Source organism: Perognathus longimembris, chromosome 3, assembly GCF_023159225.1.
Source record: "Perognathus longimembris pacificus isolate PPM17 chromosome 3, ASM2315922v1, whole genome shotgun sequence".
Classification (NCBI taxonomy): Eukaryota; Metazoa; Chordata; class Mammalia; order Rodentia; family Heteromyidae; genus Perognathus; species Perognathus longimembris.
This window is the reverse complement of record NC_063163.1, coordinates 64,462,745-64,478,926: the sequence shown is the minus strand read 5'-3', so window position 1 is coordinate 64,478,926 and position 16,182 is coordinate 64,462,745. Positions and strand designations below refer to the sequence as shown.

Genomic DNA, 16,182 nt, shown 5'->3' with positions numbered 1-16,182 from the left:
GAAGCCAGCCTGAACTACATAGTGAGACTAACTCTAAATAAGTACATACATACATCCGTAAATAAGCAAGCAAGCAGGGTGCTAGCAACTCATGTCTAAAATCCTGCTACTCAGAAGACTGTGATCCGAGGACTGAGGACCAGGCAGACAAATCCAAAAGACTCATAATCCTGCTACTCAGAAGACTGTGATCCGAGGACTAAGGACCAGGCAGACAAATCCAAAAGACTCATTTCCAATTTACCAGCAAATAGTTGGACCTGAGGTGGGACTCAAGTGATAGAATGCCCGAATTCAGTTAAAAAGCCAGGTGAGAGTTCAAGGTCCAGAGTCTAAAGCCTAAACATTAGCACAATAATAATAATAAACTGGGCACCAGTAGTTCATACCTCTAATCCTAGTTACTCAGGAGGCTGAGATCTAAGGATCAGATTGAAGCTAATCTGGGTAAGAAAGTCTGTGAAACTCCAATAAACCACAAAAAGCTGGAAGTGGAACTGTGGCTCAATTGGTAGAGTGCTAGTCTTGAGCACAAAAGCTCAGGTTCAGGCCCAGAGTTCAAGCTCTAGGACCTGCAAAAATAATAATAAAAATAAGCTGGGTGCTGGTGGCTCACACCTGTAATCCTAGCTACTCAGGAAGCTGAGAGCTGAAGACTGCAGTTCAAAGCCAGCCCAGGAAGCAAAGTCTGTAAGACTCTGATCTCCAATTAACCACCCGAAAACCAGAGCTGGAGTTGTAGCTCAAAGTGGCAGAGCACTAGCCTTGAGCAGAAGAGCTCAGGGACAGGGCCCAGGCCCTGAGTTCAAACCCCATGACTAACAAAAATAAAAAATAATGACCATTTCAGAAAGCCAGACACCAAAGACCTTATAGTGTGTGGCTCCATTAATAGAAAACATCCAGAAAGAGGAAGCCAGTTTTGTGGGTGGCCAGGGACTAGGGAGAGCATGGGGTGACTGCTTATGAGAATATGGTCCTTTAGAGGTGATTCAATGTTCTGGACCTAGAAGATAGTGACAGTCACATGACATCCCATCATATACATAGACATCACATTGGATTTATCTATTCCATGGTGGACAACAGACATCCTACCTCTTGGTTGTAATGAGAAGCTACTGAGCATGCCAGCGTGATTTCCAAGTATAGTATCCCTCCTGTAACTTTGGTTCTTTTAGGCTCCTAGATGCTAATTATTAATCACCTTTACTATACACAATTGAAGACAAGGTGACCAAAGCAGAATGGATGCTACAGTTCAAGTGATTAAACATGCTCTTCTGGGAGTGGCTCCTACCACACTATGAGCTAGGCAGACATTTCCAATGTCAGCCCCATGGAGAACCTGAAGATCCCATGAGAAGAGGTGGCTATAGGATATGGAATATGAGGGTCCTACACCAGGCTACCAGAGGTCAATGCATGACTGCAAATCTGGTCCATGTGTATGTGTGAGATCTAGCTGTTGTCTGACAGTGGTACCAACAACTGGTACCAACCAATTATTGGATTCCTGCCCTGCTGTCTGCTACAACATACCATCCACAGAGCTACTGCCTCCCCAATGCCAGTTCCATAGGCATAGATATCAGGCTCTGGTCCCAAAGTCCCAGAGGATCTGACCTCTTACCCTTTGAGGCTGTTCTCTGGGATTATCATTGCCTTGTCATCCCAGTACCATACCTGGACCCAGCCTGAGATCTTCACCACCAGCACAGCACCAAGAAAAAGGGCCACAAAGTAGCAGGATACAAAATCAATCCACAAAAGTCAGCAGCTTTTCTGTACACCAGCAATAGACAAACAGAAAAGGAAATTATGGAAACAATTCCATTTACAGTAGCCAAAAAAAGAATAAAGTACCTAGGGATCAACTTAACCAAGGATGTGATGGACCTATTTAATGAAAACTACAAAAATCTAATAAGGGAAATCAAAGAAGACACAAGGAGATGCAAAGACCTCCCATGCTCATGGGTACACAGAATCAATATAGTGAAAATGGCCATATTGCCCAAATTGTTATACAAATTCAATGCAATACCTATCAAAATCCCAGCCACATTCTTCACTGAAATAGAGAAACCAATCCGTAAATTCATATGGAACAGCAAAAAACCTAGAATAGCCAAAGCAATTCTAGGCAAAAAAAAATAGTGCAGGAGGTATCACAATACCAGACTTCAAGCTCTACTACAAGGCCATCATAACAAAAACAGCCTGGTATTGGTATAAAAACAGATCGGAAGACCAATGGATTAGAATTGAAGATCCAGAAATAAAACCGCATTCTTACAGCCAACTGATATTCGACAAAGGAGCTAAAGACATACAATGGAATAAACATAGCCTCTTCAACTACTGGTGCTGGGAGAACTGGGCAGTCATATGCAGAAAACTCAAAGTAGACCCAAGCCTATCACCATGCACCAACCAAGATCAACTCAAAATGGATCAAGGACCTCAATATCAGACCTGAATCCTTGAAACTACTGAAGGACAGAGTAGGAAAGACGCTAGAACTTATAGGCACAGGAAGTAACTTCCTGAATAGAGTCCCAGGGGCACAACAAATAGGGGAAAGACTCGACAAATGGGACTACTACAAATTAAAAAGTTTCTGCACAGCTAAGGTCATAGCCACCAAAATTGAAAGACAGCCAACGATATGGGAAAGGATATTTACCAGCACAGCAACAGACAAAGGCCTGATATCTGTCATCTACAGAGAACTCAAAAAACTAAGCCCCTCCAAGCCCAATAAACCTATCAGGAAATGGGCAAAGGAGCTAAAGAGAGACTTCACAACAGAAGATATAAAAATGGCAAAGGAACACATGAGGAAATGCTCAACATCCCTGCTAGTAAAGGAAATGCAAATAAAAACAACCCTGAGATACCACCTCACCCCAGTTAGAATGGCCTATACTCTGAACTCAGGAAACAACAAATGCTGGAGGGGCTGTGGGGAAAGAGGAACCCTTCTCCATTGTTGGTGGGAGTGCAAATTAGTACAACCTCTTTGGAGAAGAGTATGGAGGTTTCTCAAAAAGCTCAATATAGACCTACCCTATGACCCAGCCATACCACTCCTAGGCATCTATCCTAAACAGCAAAACCCAAGATATCAAAAAGACATTTGTACTTCCATGTTTATCGCGGCACAATTCACAATAGCCAAAATATGGAAACAACCCAGATGCCCCTCCACAGACGAATGGATCCAAAAAATATGGTGCTTATACACAATGGAATACTACATAGCGATTAGGAATGGTGAAATAGTTATTCGCAGGGAAATGGTCAGAACGTGAACAAATAATGTTGAGCGAGACAAGCCGAGAACACAGAAAACAAAGGGGCATGATCTCCCTGATATATGACTGTTAACAAAGGGAGACGGAGAGACAGTAGAGACCAAGTCTGTGAATACTGTATATGTTCTTGATACATTGTATATTGTATATATGTCTACCTGACCTAGAGAAGGGATAGAAAAACAGGACGTAAGATATCACAAGAAATGTACACACTGCCCTACTATGTAACTGTACCCTTTTTGCATAACACCTTGTAAAAAAAATTGTGTTCAATTAATAAACAAATAAAAAGAAAAAAAAAGAAAAGAAAAAGGGCCACAGCTGCTCAGTGCCCTCCTAGTCACAGACCACCCTGCTGAATAGTTTATGATTGAGACTTGGCACAATGAAGTAACCACCATCATTTCCTTCCAATGTGCTTCCAGTTACTAAATCCCACTCCAGGGACCCTAAGTTCTTGTTCTTGTCAAGGACACCACTGCCAATGATTTAAGAGGGAAAGATCAAAAGGATAACCCCATGTTGAAAGAACTGGGCCCTCCTGTTTTGGTGGGTGGAACTGCTACTCCAAGGACCCTCAGTTCCTGCCCCTGGCAAGTACTCCAAGGCCAATGATTTAAAAGGTAAACATCAAAAGACAACCCCATGTGAAGGAAATAGGCCCTCCTGTTTGGGGAGTGGGACTGACACAGGGTAAGCCTCTATGGAAACAGGCTGGAGGCACTTTCCAGGATGAAATACACTATCACTGGAACACCAATTCCAGCCCATGCGTATGCCAGAGAATACTGAATGTGGGTGTTCAAACAGAACATGGGTGGACATGCATAGCCATGCTACGGCTTCCTCTTGGCTTTTAGGAGGACATGACAGCACTCATTTCTGGTAACAGCCAGAATACAATTCACAATGAAAGTAAGGAATGGTGTAAAAATGGTGGCATTCTAGAATGAGAGGATGATAAGTCACGTTCTGTATCCTCAGGCTCTACCATCCCTATATTCAACCAACCTTGGGTTGAAAATATTTGCTTCACTAGGAAGCTCAAGGTCCTGCGTTTTAACCCCAGAACCATTAAAACAACAACAACAATAAAAAAACAACAACAACCAATAAAACACTGCATCTCTGGTGCTGAACAGCACAGACTTTGTTCTTGTTATGGTTTACTAAAAAAATATAGTGTAACAACTTTTTTCCAAGACTGGCAGTTTTTGCTGTTTTGAACTAGTACTAGGGCTTGAACACAGGGCCAAGCCTCCTTGTTTAGCTTTTTTTGCTGAAGGCTGGCATTCTACCACTTGAGCCATACTTCCAGTTCTGGCTTTTTGCTAGCTAATAGGAATCAAGACTCTCTCAAGCTGGGCACTGGTGGCTCACACCTGTAATCCCAGCTATTCACAAGGCTGAGATCTGAGGATCATGGTTCAAAGCCATGGGCAGGGATGAGGCTCTTCTCTCCAATTAACAGACCAAAAAGCTGGACAAAGAGCTGTGGCTCCAATACTGCACCCAGGCCAGCTATGACTTAGTAGTGGGTGCTTACCTAGCATGAGCCGCTAGGTTCTATCCTAAGCACAGCAAGAGAGGAAAAAGAAAGGAGCCTGGTGTGGTAGTATACAACTATCATTCTGGCACTAGAATCTGAGGCAAGAGGATCCAGAGCTCAAGGATATCCTAGGCTGAAGAGGGTGACCTTACCTTTAAAACAACTCAGCTGAGCCAAGTGCTGGTGACTTAGGCCTGTAATCCTAGTGACACAGCCCCCTGTTAGATATGAGGACTGTAGTTTCTTGCCTGGGCAGGAAAGCCTATGAGACTCTTATCTCCAATTAATCTACCAAAAAGCCAGAAATAGAGCTGTGGCTAAAGTGGTAGAGTGCTAGCCTTGAGCAAAAAAGCTCAGGGACAATGCTCTAGCCCTGAGATGGCAATCAAACTCCAATTCTAAAATGTGAGTGTTTTTATAGAAACCCCATCCTATTGTATTGTATCTGACTATACTGGGGTTTGAAGTCAGGGCCTCATGCTTGCTAGGCAGGGGTTCTAGCATTTGAGCCAAGTGAAAATACTGCGATGATAAGTTAGGGATAAAAAAAATGCAACAATACAGAAATACTGTCCTGTTTACGTGGTGACAAGCTCTATTTACAGATCTACGCACTTACTGCTGGTACTCCTCAGCCACTCAAGGGCAGGACACCTACCAGATGCTGCAAGGTAATACTGTATTTTTATAATCATTCTGAAAGTATTCCTGAGTCCTGAATATGCCAAGGACCACACCAGCAACCAATCATGAAAAACAAAGGTAGGCCAGGTATGCAAAGGCCTAGAGGCCAATAAAAGAGGCAGCAAGTGGAGTGAGCTACAAGGTGGCAGTGAAGCAAGTGCTTAAAGCACATTCATTTGTGTGGCATGGTAGGGGGGAGCAAGTACTAAGAAGTCAGGACAGAAAAGGGACAGAGACCGAGTCCAAAGGAGCCTCTGAACAACTCTGGCACTCATTTCCTGTCTGTACTTCTAGGTCCTGCTGAGGTGCTTGGGACCCAAGGGAGGGGAGGAGGAGGGGGGAGAGGGAGAGAGGAGAGAGAACAAACATGACATCAGAGCTACACGTTTTATATGGAAGCAATATGGCTAATCAGAAACAAGTGTGAGAACCAATCACATGCCATGTCAAATGGCCCCTCTACATCGTCATGCTAATATTGTGAAATGGCAAGATCTGAGATGCACTGTGTTATATCAAATGCACTTTTATAATTAACTGTACCTTGTGGCTTTTGGGGGACAATACTGGAGTTTGAACTCAAGCTCTCTAGGCTGGTACTCTATCAGATGAGCTTCATATACTTCTTTTGAGACAAAGTCTTGCAATGTTGCCTTGAATGACCTCAAACTCTCCATTCTCCCACCTCAGTCTCCTGAGACAAGTGCTGAGATTACAAGTATGTACCAATAAACCACTATGTAATTTTTCTTCTTCTTTTTTTTTTTTTTTTGCACCAGTCCTAGGGCTTGAACTCTGGGTTTGGGCACTGTCCCTGAGCTCCTTTTGCTTAAAGCTAGCAGCACTCTATCACTTGAGCCACAGCACTACTTCTGGCTTTTTCTGTGATTAATTGGAGATAAAAGAGTCTTATGGACTTTCATGCCTGGGCTAGCTTCAAACTGCAATCCTCTGATCTCAGCCTCCTGGGTAGCTAGGATTACAGGTATGAGCCACCAGCACCTGGCTCTTTTTTGTTGCTTAATTTAAATGAGAGATTTAAACCATCCATTTGACTGTTACTGTTTCTATGGCACAGCACTGTTTATAGTCAGCAGTGATCCTCAGTGCCAGAGAGCACCTATGGGCAGCAGGGACTAGAGCCACACATGCTCCTGTCCTCCTGGGCTAGACTGGGGAGCACTAGAAACCCCACCATCTCATCTTGCAGAGACAATGGCAGCCCACTCAGGACAGGAATGTTTCTCCTTTTCCTGCTTTCTACTTCCTGCTCATTCCTCCTCAATCACGATGGACTTATGTGTTATGCATTCCCAAGGAAGTCAGGTCCAGACTAACCCCTTCCAGGTAGTTTCTTTGATGTGAGCTAACCATGTTAATATGCTAATAAAGATGAGGCAGCAGAGAAGTGGGATGAGAGGACTGGGTAGGTGGCTGCAAGTCCTGTCTATTCTTTCAGTTCTGGGTGATCAAAGTCCTAGATGTTGAGTCTGACTTCAGAAGCAGCAGTGAAGCTTGGGGAAGTAATTACAGAAAAATGTAGCAAGAGCCTAAGTGCCCCACAAGGAGCACACTGCAGCAGGCATCTGTACAAGAGTGTCATGTATGCTAGAAGGGCTGCTGAGCCTAAGCCAGGTCAGAAATGTGGCACTCATGATATAAGACACTGTAAGAGGCAAGTAGCCAGTATGGATCAAGTTCTTGGGATGTGAGGGAGCACAGCCATAGCTTTTGGCACAGGATAAAACAAAGGTCACAGGGAAGAAGGGGGACTTCAAGGCCAGGGACTGAACCATGTACAGCAGATACTCAAAAAAGTAGAGTAGTTCAAACAGCATTTTCTCACTCTTATAGTATAAGGGTCAAACAATCCTTACTGGGTTAAGGTCTGGTCCTTCCCAGAGGATTTGGGTCCCCCCTTCCTCAGCTTCCAGAGGCCCCAAATCCTTCTGCTCAAGGCCCCCTCTTCAGAACAGTGTTTCTGGGTCTCACTCTATATGATCACCTTTCCTGCTTTTTTTTTTTTAATGGAGGGTGGGGAACAATCCTGGGGCTTGACCTCAGGGCCTGGGTACTGTTCCTGAGCTTTTGTGCTCAAGGCTAGCACCCTACCATTTTGAGCCACAGCCCCACTTCCAGTTTGGGGGTGCCTAATTGAAGGTAAGAATCTCATGGACTTTCCTGCCTGAGGTGGCTTTGAGTCATGATCCTCAGATCTCAACCTCCTGAGTAGCTAGGATTGCAGGCTTAAGCCACCAGTGCCTGGCTTCTGCATGCCTCTCTTATAAAGTGTCTGTGGTGACAATAGATCCTATGATCCAGGATGATCCCCAGACGGGAATCTCTGGTGCCCAGTATCTAACTAAACACAATAAAGTCACCTTCAAGTCTCCATATCACACAGGAACTGGAAAATACTAAGATTATGAGGAAGGAGGCAGCAGTTCCCATGGCTGTGTCAAAGAACCTAAGATATAGTGAGGTACTAGAAATTAGAGATTCTGGAGGAGGAGGTCCAATCTGGAGGGCACTGGCAGGAAAATAAAGCCTGCCTGAACAAGGGACAGCACCTGCTTAGCAACTGGCTGGCCAAAAGGAGAAGCATCCTTAGGGAGGGGCTCCAATCTTAGCCAGATTAAGTTGATGGAGTCCATGAAAAAGGATTCAAACAGAGATTTAATGACTATGGTCATAGCTACTCAGGAGAGTGAGATGGGGGAATTGAAAGCAACACTGCAAGACTCCATTTTAAAAAGAAAAAAAACCACAGAGCTTTAAAAGTTTGTGCTGGGCTGTGGTTCAAGTGGCAGAGTGCTAGCCTTGAGTAAAAGAAGCCAGGGACAGTGCTCAGGCCCTGAGTCCAAGCCCCAGGACTGGCAAAAAAAAAAAAAAAAGAGAAAAAGTTTGTGCTGGCGTGGAAACAAGCAAGGAATGGATAAGCGAAGAGGGGCCTTAGCTACATATAGGGGCACATGCCCATAATCCCAGTATTTGGGAAGCTAAGGCAAAAGGAACAAGAGTTCAAGCTCAGCCTGGGCTACACAATCATAGATCTTTTTTTTTTTTTTTTTGTCAGTTGCCAGACTTGAATTCAGGGCCTGAGCCCAGTCCTTGAGCCTCTTTGTGCTCATGGATCATTCTACCACTTGAGCCACTGTACCACTTCTGGTTTCTGAGTGGTTAATTGGAAATTTTCCTGCACAGTCTGGCTTTGAACCATCATCCTCAGATCTCAGCCTCCTGAGTAGCTAGGATTACAGGCATGAGCCACTGGTGCCTGGCTTGTGACAGATCTTATTTAAAAAAAAAAAAAAAAAAAGCCAAGCACCTGGCTCACATCTGCTATCTCAGAGCTACTTAGGAGGTAGAGAATAGGAGGATAACAGCTGGAGACCAGCTTGGGCAGAAAGTTAGTAAGATCTCTATCTCAAAAAATAGCTGGAAAGCCAGGCGCCAGTGGTTCATGCCTGAAATCCTAGCTAGTCAGGAGGCTGAGATCGTTATTCAAAGCTAGCCTGGGCAGAGAAGTCCCCTAGAGACTCTTATCTCCAATTAATCTTCAAAAGCAGGAAGTGGAGCTGTGGCTCAAAGTGGTAGAGTGCTAGACTTGAGCAAAAGAGCTTAGGAACAGTGCCCATGCCGTAAGTTCAAGCCCCACAGCCAACAAAAAATAGAGCTGGGGGCTGGGGATGTGGCCTAGTGGCAAGACTGCTTGCCTCGTATATATGAGTCCCTGGGTTCAATTCCCCAGCACCACATATACAGAAAATGGCCAGAAGTGGCGCTGTGGCTCAAGTGGCAGAGTGCTAGCCTTGAGCAAAAAGAAGCCAGGGACAGTGCTAAGGCCCTGAGTCCAAGCCCCAGGACTGGCCAAAAAAAACAAAAAACAAAACAAAAATAGAGCTGGGTAACTGGGCATAGGTGGCTCATGCCTGTGTGATCCTAGCTATGCATGAGACTGAGAGATGTAAGGATCTCGGTTCAAAGCCAGTCTGAGCAGGAAAATCTGTGAAACTCTTATCTCCAATAAACTATCAAAAAAGCCAAAAATGGGGGTATGGCTCAAGTTGTAGGGCACTAACCTTGAACAAAACAAAAAAGCTGAGGGACAGTGCCTAGGCCCTGAGTTTAAGCCGCAGGACCAGTCAGTGTACATGCACACAGGCATGCATGTGTGTAGGTGCACATACATGCGTGTGCTCACACACGCGCACGCACACGCACACATACACACACGGTGGATGGCTGAGTACTATGATTAACACCTGTAATCCTAGCTACTCTGGAAGATGAGATCTAAGGATCATGGTTTGAAGCCAGTCCTGGCAGGAAAAGTCTGTGAGCCTCTTATCTCCAATTAACTACTAAAAAAGCTGGAGCTATGGCTTAAGTGGTAGAGTGCCAGCCTACAGTGAAAAAGCTAAGGGACAGCACTCAGGCTGTGTTCAAGCCCCAATACCACACATAAACAGCTGAATGTGATGGTCCATGCTTGTTATCCCAGCTGCATGGGAAGAAGAGGAGCTAGCCAGAACATGTGTCAAGTTAAAGCTCAATTCCAGACCCCAGAAGCATGTCTATGAGACTGGTCAAAAGCATCCTATGCAGTTGGCCCTGGGGTTATTACAAAGTCTATCAAGGCCAAGGGGACCTCCAAAGACCTATCCTGGTGTCCCTGTGTACTCAGACACTGTTGGAGCAGCTGTGCAGTTTGGTCTTTGGCAGATAAGGCACAAGTGAGCCAGGCTCAATTCCCCTTTCCCAAGACTGGAGGTCTCGGAGACTCACCTCGATGTGCTACCAAGAGGCACTAAAGGGAAGGAAGGTCACACCCCACCTGGTGGTGTCTCCAGAAGCTTCTAAAAGACCGGCACCAGGCAAGGAGGGCTAGATGTCCTTGCTGGTGTCCTCTGTGAACCTCATCCCCCAGATCTGCAGGCTCTGTTGCAGGGTAAATGTACCAATGCCTGACCCACTGAAGTGCCTGTCAAAAGGAAACAGCTCAAAAGCCAGACAGCTGTACCAGTCAGGTCTTCCTATACTTGCACAAACACACAAAAAAGTACAAGACTGGGGGTGTGTCTCAGAGATAAGCACTTACCTAGCATGTACAAGGCCCTAGAATTCATCCTTAGCACCACCAAAAAAAAAAAGATGTGGGACACCTTTAAATGCTTCCTTTCCCAAGAATGTATGAAATTACTACCTCCCCCTCTCAGTGAAGGGAAAAGCAATAATCATCCCACTTTATAGAAGAGGAAGCAGATCAAAACAGATCAAGCTGGAAGCTCTCCCCAGGTCATCCAGCTAAGATTGCGAATGTCCATCATGCAACAAAATTCCATTCAATCACCCTGCCTTCCTACAGGAGTTTTAAAGTCCTAGTCATGCCTATTCTATATCATGCTGAATACAAGTTTCTATTATAAAAAGGACACATTTGGGAGTAATTATGCTGCCACAGGAAAATACACTACCGGAAATATTTATTCAGGTGTTATGGGCAGCAAGGAAACTCTATGAAGTAGTTTTCTTTTTTTTGGTCAGCCATAAGGCTTGAACTCAGGGCCTGACCACTGTCCCTGAGTTCTTTTTGCTTAATGGTAGTACTCTATAGCTTTGAGCCACAGTGCTACTTCTGGTTTTCTGGTGGTTAACTGTAGATAAGAATCACATGGACTTTCCTGCTCAGGCTGGCCTTGAACCATGATCCACAGAGCTCGGCCTCCTTAGCCAAGACATAGCCATGGAAGCACAACAGGGCAGCTGCTTTTTAAAGCAGAGAAGGGCTGTTTGTGATGGGGCACAACTATCACCTCTGTACTCTGGAACCTGAAGCAAGAGAACTTCATAACAAGTTCAAAGCCCATCTGAACTACTGAATGAAACCCTGTATCAAAAAAGGGGGGTGGGGCTGGGAATATGGTTTAGCAGTAGAGTGCTTGCCTAGCATGCATGAAGCCTTGGGTTCATTCCTCAGCACCACATAAACAAACAAACAAAAAAAGACGACTCAAGTAGTAGAATGCTAGCCTTGGGCAAAAAGAAGCCAGGGAAAGTATTCAGGCCCTGAGGCCCAAGCCTCAGAACTGGCAAAAAAAAAAACCAAGGTGGGGGAACAGTCACTGAATAGTTAATACCACTGTCCCGCTAGCTCAGATTCATCAGCAGCCACAGATGAGAATCTGCAATTGGCAGCGGACAGCTAAGCAACTCCCTCAAGAACCATACAAACAGCCTGCTGAGAGGGAACCAGGGTATATAGTATTGTCAACTGGCCAATAGCAAGGTCCACACAGAAAATTAAGACTATAGCTGGGCACTGGTAGCTCATGCCTATAATCTTAGCTATTCAGGAGTCTGAAATCTGAGAAATGCAGTTCAAAACCAGCCCAGGCAGGAAAGTCCACGAGACTCTTTATCTCCAATTAATCACCAAAAAAGCTGTAGGTCAAGTGGTACACCACTAGTCTTGGGCAAAGAAGCTCAAGGACAGGGCCCGGGACCTGAGTTCAAGACCCAGAACTAGCCAAAAAAGGAAAAAAAAAAAAAAAAGACTACACTGGCTTTCTGTACCAACTTGATCCCAAACAATTTCAAAGCATTTCCATGCCAATATCCTATCCAATGCCATCCCCTCCAAAATAGTAGCATCCACGCACATCAATTCCAAATGAACAAATGCAGCTGGGGGAGGGGGAGGGCATAAAAGCAGAGAACAAAAAGAAGTAAGTGATGTCAGGTACACACCTCTCAAAACCAGGCATCTATGGTAGGCACAGTGGCACAAAACTGTGATCCCAGCATGAGATAGGCTAGGTAGGACTGAGTCACCCAATATAAAAGACTCATCTCTAGCTGGGTACCAGAGATTCATGCCCATAATCCTAACTACCTAGGAGGCTGAGAGCTGAGGATCCCTATTTGAAGCCAGCCGGGGCAGAAATTTTCCCATGAGACTTTTTTTTTTTTTTGCCAGTCCTGGGGCTTGGGCTCAGGGCCTGAGCACTGTCCCTGGCTTCTTTTTGCTCAAGGCTAGCACTCTACCACTTGAGCCACAGCCCCACTTCCGGCTTTTTCTGTATATGTGGTGCTGAAGAATCGAACCCAGGGCTTCATGTATACGAGGCAAGCACTTTTACCACTAGGCCATATTCCCAGCCCCCCATGAGACTCTTATCTCCAATTAGTCACTCAAAAACCAGAAGTGGCAGCATGGTTCAAGTGGTAGAGCACTAGCCTTGAGCACAAAGAAGCTCAGGGATAATACTGGCCCAGGCCCTGAGTTCAAGCCCCACAACCAAAAACAAACAAAAAAAAGATCCATCTCAAAAATAAAATGCAACGAGTTAGAAGCATGGGTGGTAGAGGACAATACAATCAGAGGGAGTGTCAGATACTGAGTTTAAGCAAAAAAGAAAAGGAAATTAAAAAACAAAAACAGGGGGCTGGGGGTATGGCCTAGTGGCAAGAGTGCTTGCCTCATATACATGAAGCCCTGGGTTTGATTCCCCAGCACCACATACATGGAAAACGGCCAGAAGTGGCGCTATGGCTCAAGTGGCAGAGTGCTAGCCTTGAGCAAAAAGAAACCAGGGACAGTGCTCAGGCCCTGAGTCCACGTCCCAGAACTGGCCAAATAAAAACACCCAAAAACTCCCCATGCTAATCAGTAGAGTGTGTATCATTCCTCCTCACTCACAGTACCCAGTTTGCCCAGGTTACCTGCTGAATAAGTAATTAGGAGACCCTCCTAGAGGAGAAAACAGCCATGACTGTGAAAACAGCATTTCCAATTTGCCTAGCCAATCAGCTATTCCCTCCAATCCATGGGAAACTAAAGAGGATATCTAGGTTAGTTACACATTGTAACTGAAGCAGCTAGGTAGAACTGAAATGATATATAACAAGAAGCAAGAGAGAAGGGGAGGGGGAAGGCAGAGCAAAAATAGCCTCACCAATGTCAGAAGTCACAGGATCTGGAAAACTGCAACAATGTGCAGAGAAAGCAGAACACCCCCCCTGCCCCCATCAGGGAATGGGCATCAGGCGTTAATTCCTTCTTCTCTGCCCCTTCTGATGACTCCTCACAGTGAGTTCAGCCAGCAATCTGGTACTAGCAAAGCACCTGACAGCTACCCTGCTTCAGTACTTTTTCTCTGTTCAGGAGAAAGACTTCTACTTTGACAGCCTAAATGGTATCCTTCAATGGAGTCAGAGGCAGAGTGGCCACTATCTCTGTTCTCCTTAATCTAGGTCACAGGCTGGGGGAAGGGAATGGAGAGGAAGGAAATGAAGCCCACAGCTACAATTTTACTTGTGGAAAACGTTTCCAGCCCCGGTTTTTGGGTTCTTGCTTGAAGCTGGTTTCCTCATTCCAAGATCCCCCTCAACTTCAACCACACCTTTTTGTGTACCTAGGCTGCGACCACAGGTAGTACTAAGGAACTTGGGCCCAGCGTCTAGAGCCTGAAACCCCCTTGGGGTTTACTGTCGGGCCCCAAAACGATCTGGACCCATGTTTTGCCCATGGAGAAGACTTTTCTTTAGCGGGAACCTGTGGACCCCGTCTTGTCTTGCCAAGGAGGATCTCTACCAGCGGTCCGGAGACCTGGAACCGACAGACACCCCCAGTCCAGAAATGCAGTCAGGTGAGACGGCACCTGCGTGGTCGCTTTAGGGTGGGTTCACTGGAGGAGGTGTGAAGGCAGACCTGAAACTCGCTCCGAATATAACTGAGGCTCTGAGAACAGCACCCAGGATCAGGGCCCTGACACCCTGCCTTAGGGACACACTTGCCCTCAAAGTGGACAGATAACGGCTGCTCATGGGTGAATTGACGCCAAGGAAGGGAGAGGATATGTCGAGCTACAACCCCTGGGCAGGGCAGATAGAGCTGGACCCGAGACCAGAGAAGAACCTAGGGAGCGACTCCGGAGGGGCTGGTTGGAGGCCGAGCAGGCCGGCAGGCAGGGCCCAGGCAGTGACCAGGTCAGGCAGCCCCGACCAGCGAGGCTCACCTCGTCCTCCTTGTGGTTACGAATGCCGCGGACCAGGTCCTGCAGGTTCTTGTCGAACATGCGGTCGATGCTGCCCTTTACCATCTTGAGGGCCATCGCGGCGGCCCACGGGCTCTGGTCCCCGGAGAACCCCGGCCGGGAGCAGTAAGGAGGCCCGGGGGCCGCGCCTGCCGCCGGCGAAACGCTGTGCCGCCGGCCACCGCGGTGGAGCAGGCGCCCAGGCCAGAGCGGCGGCGGGGTTTGGGAGCGGCGGCGGCAGCAGCAGCAAGGGCTGCCACCCGCTGGACAACGGCCCGGGCTCCCACTCCCGGCCTCTCGCAAATGGCGGACAAGATGGCGGCAGGTCAGCTGACAGCGGCCGCCGGGTCTTAGCCGGCCCGCCCCCGGAAGCCCCGCCTTTCTAGAATCCCCGCCCTTCAAATTCGGTTTCCTTGACGACCATAGGCAACCCAATGTCAAGGCGGACACCGCCCTTTTGGCTACTCCGTTCCTCCCCTTCCTTTTTAGAGTCTTGTTCTTTCATTGGTCAGCATCTTACGGAACTCCACCTACTTCCTTATTCCGGGTTCTAATCACGGCTCTGAGACCTGGCAGGCCTGTTCCGCCCCACGGCTAAGTGACACACGTGGGCGTGTCTTCGTGTGGGCGGGGCCAGTTGCGGGCGTGGCTCCACGTGGCGCCGGTTCCTCAAGTTCCTGAAAAAGAATCCAGCTCCTCCTTTTCTAAATCTAAAAGATGACGCTCCCTGAGAACCTCCAAATCTGTTCGCCCCCCTCCAGTTTCACAAAATCCTCACACACACACACACACACACACACACGTCATTATCAGAACTGATTCAAAAAGGAAGATTCAACGATATGTCCTCCACATTAAATATAGAAACAAACAGGGACTGCAGCGCAGTGGTAGAGTGCTTGCCTACCAAGGCCCTGCGTTTTGATTCCCTACCACAAAACAAATAGAGTAGGGCTGGGAATATGGCCTAGTAGTAGAGTGCTTGCCTCTTATACATGAAGCCCAGGGTTCGATTCCTCAGCACTACATATATAGAAAACGGCCAAAAGTAGTGCTGTGGCTCAGGTGGCAGAGTGCTAGCCTTGAGCAAAAAAGAAGCCAGGGACAGTGCTCAGGCCCTGAGTTCAAGCCCCAGGATTGGCGGGAGGGAGGGAGGAAAGGAGGGAGGGAAAGAAAAAAGTCTTTGCCAAGCCTGGGCCATACATGCACAGCCATGCCTGCTGAGGGCAATAGCGTGTGGGGCCCACATCCTGCTGGCAGGCTGCCCAGTCACAAGGCTGAGCACACACTGGTGACCTGAAGAGCTGCTGCCTGAACCAGGAGCGGGTGGTCTATAATCCTAACTACTAGGATCCTAACGTCTGTGGATTGTGGTTCAAAAATAGCTCAGGCAGGAAAGACCTTGAAGTTCTAATCTCCAGTTAACCAGCAAAAAGCTAAAAGTGGAGCTGTGGCTCAAGTAGGAGAGTGCCTGGCTGTATAAATAAAGCTTAGTGAGAACATGAGGCTCTGAGTTCCAATCCCAGTACTGGTACACTCTGAGTTCAAGCTCAAGGATGGGCCAAAAAAAAAGAAAGAGAGAGACAAA

At 46.7% G+C, this 16,182-nt stretch overlaps 1 protein-coding gene across 2 annotated transcripts in view; it reads right to left on the bottom strand.

The window, feature by feature from the left end:
* Ap3d1 (adaptor related protein complex 3 subunit delta 1) overlaps window positions 1-14,919 on the bottom strand; it is a 48,769-nt gene extending 33,850 nt beyond the window's left edge. For both annotated transcript variants that reach the window (XM_048341705.1, XM_048341706.1), the window contains exon 1: window positions 14,577-14,919. In XM_048341705.1, coding sequence (XP_048197662.1) covers window positions 14,577-14,672 — 96 coding nt within the window. In that variant the 5' untranslated portion in view covers window positions 14,673-14,919. The remainder of the gene's footprint in view (window positions 1-14,576) is intronic.
* Window positions 14,920-16,182: the final 1,263 nt, after the last annotated feature.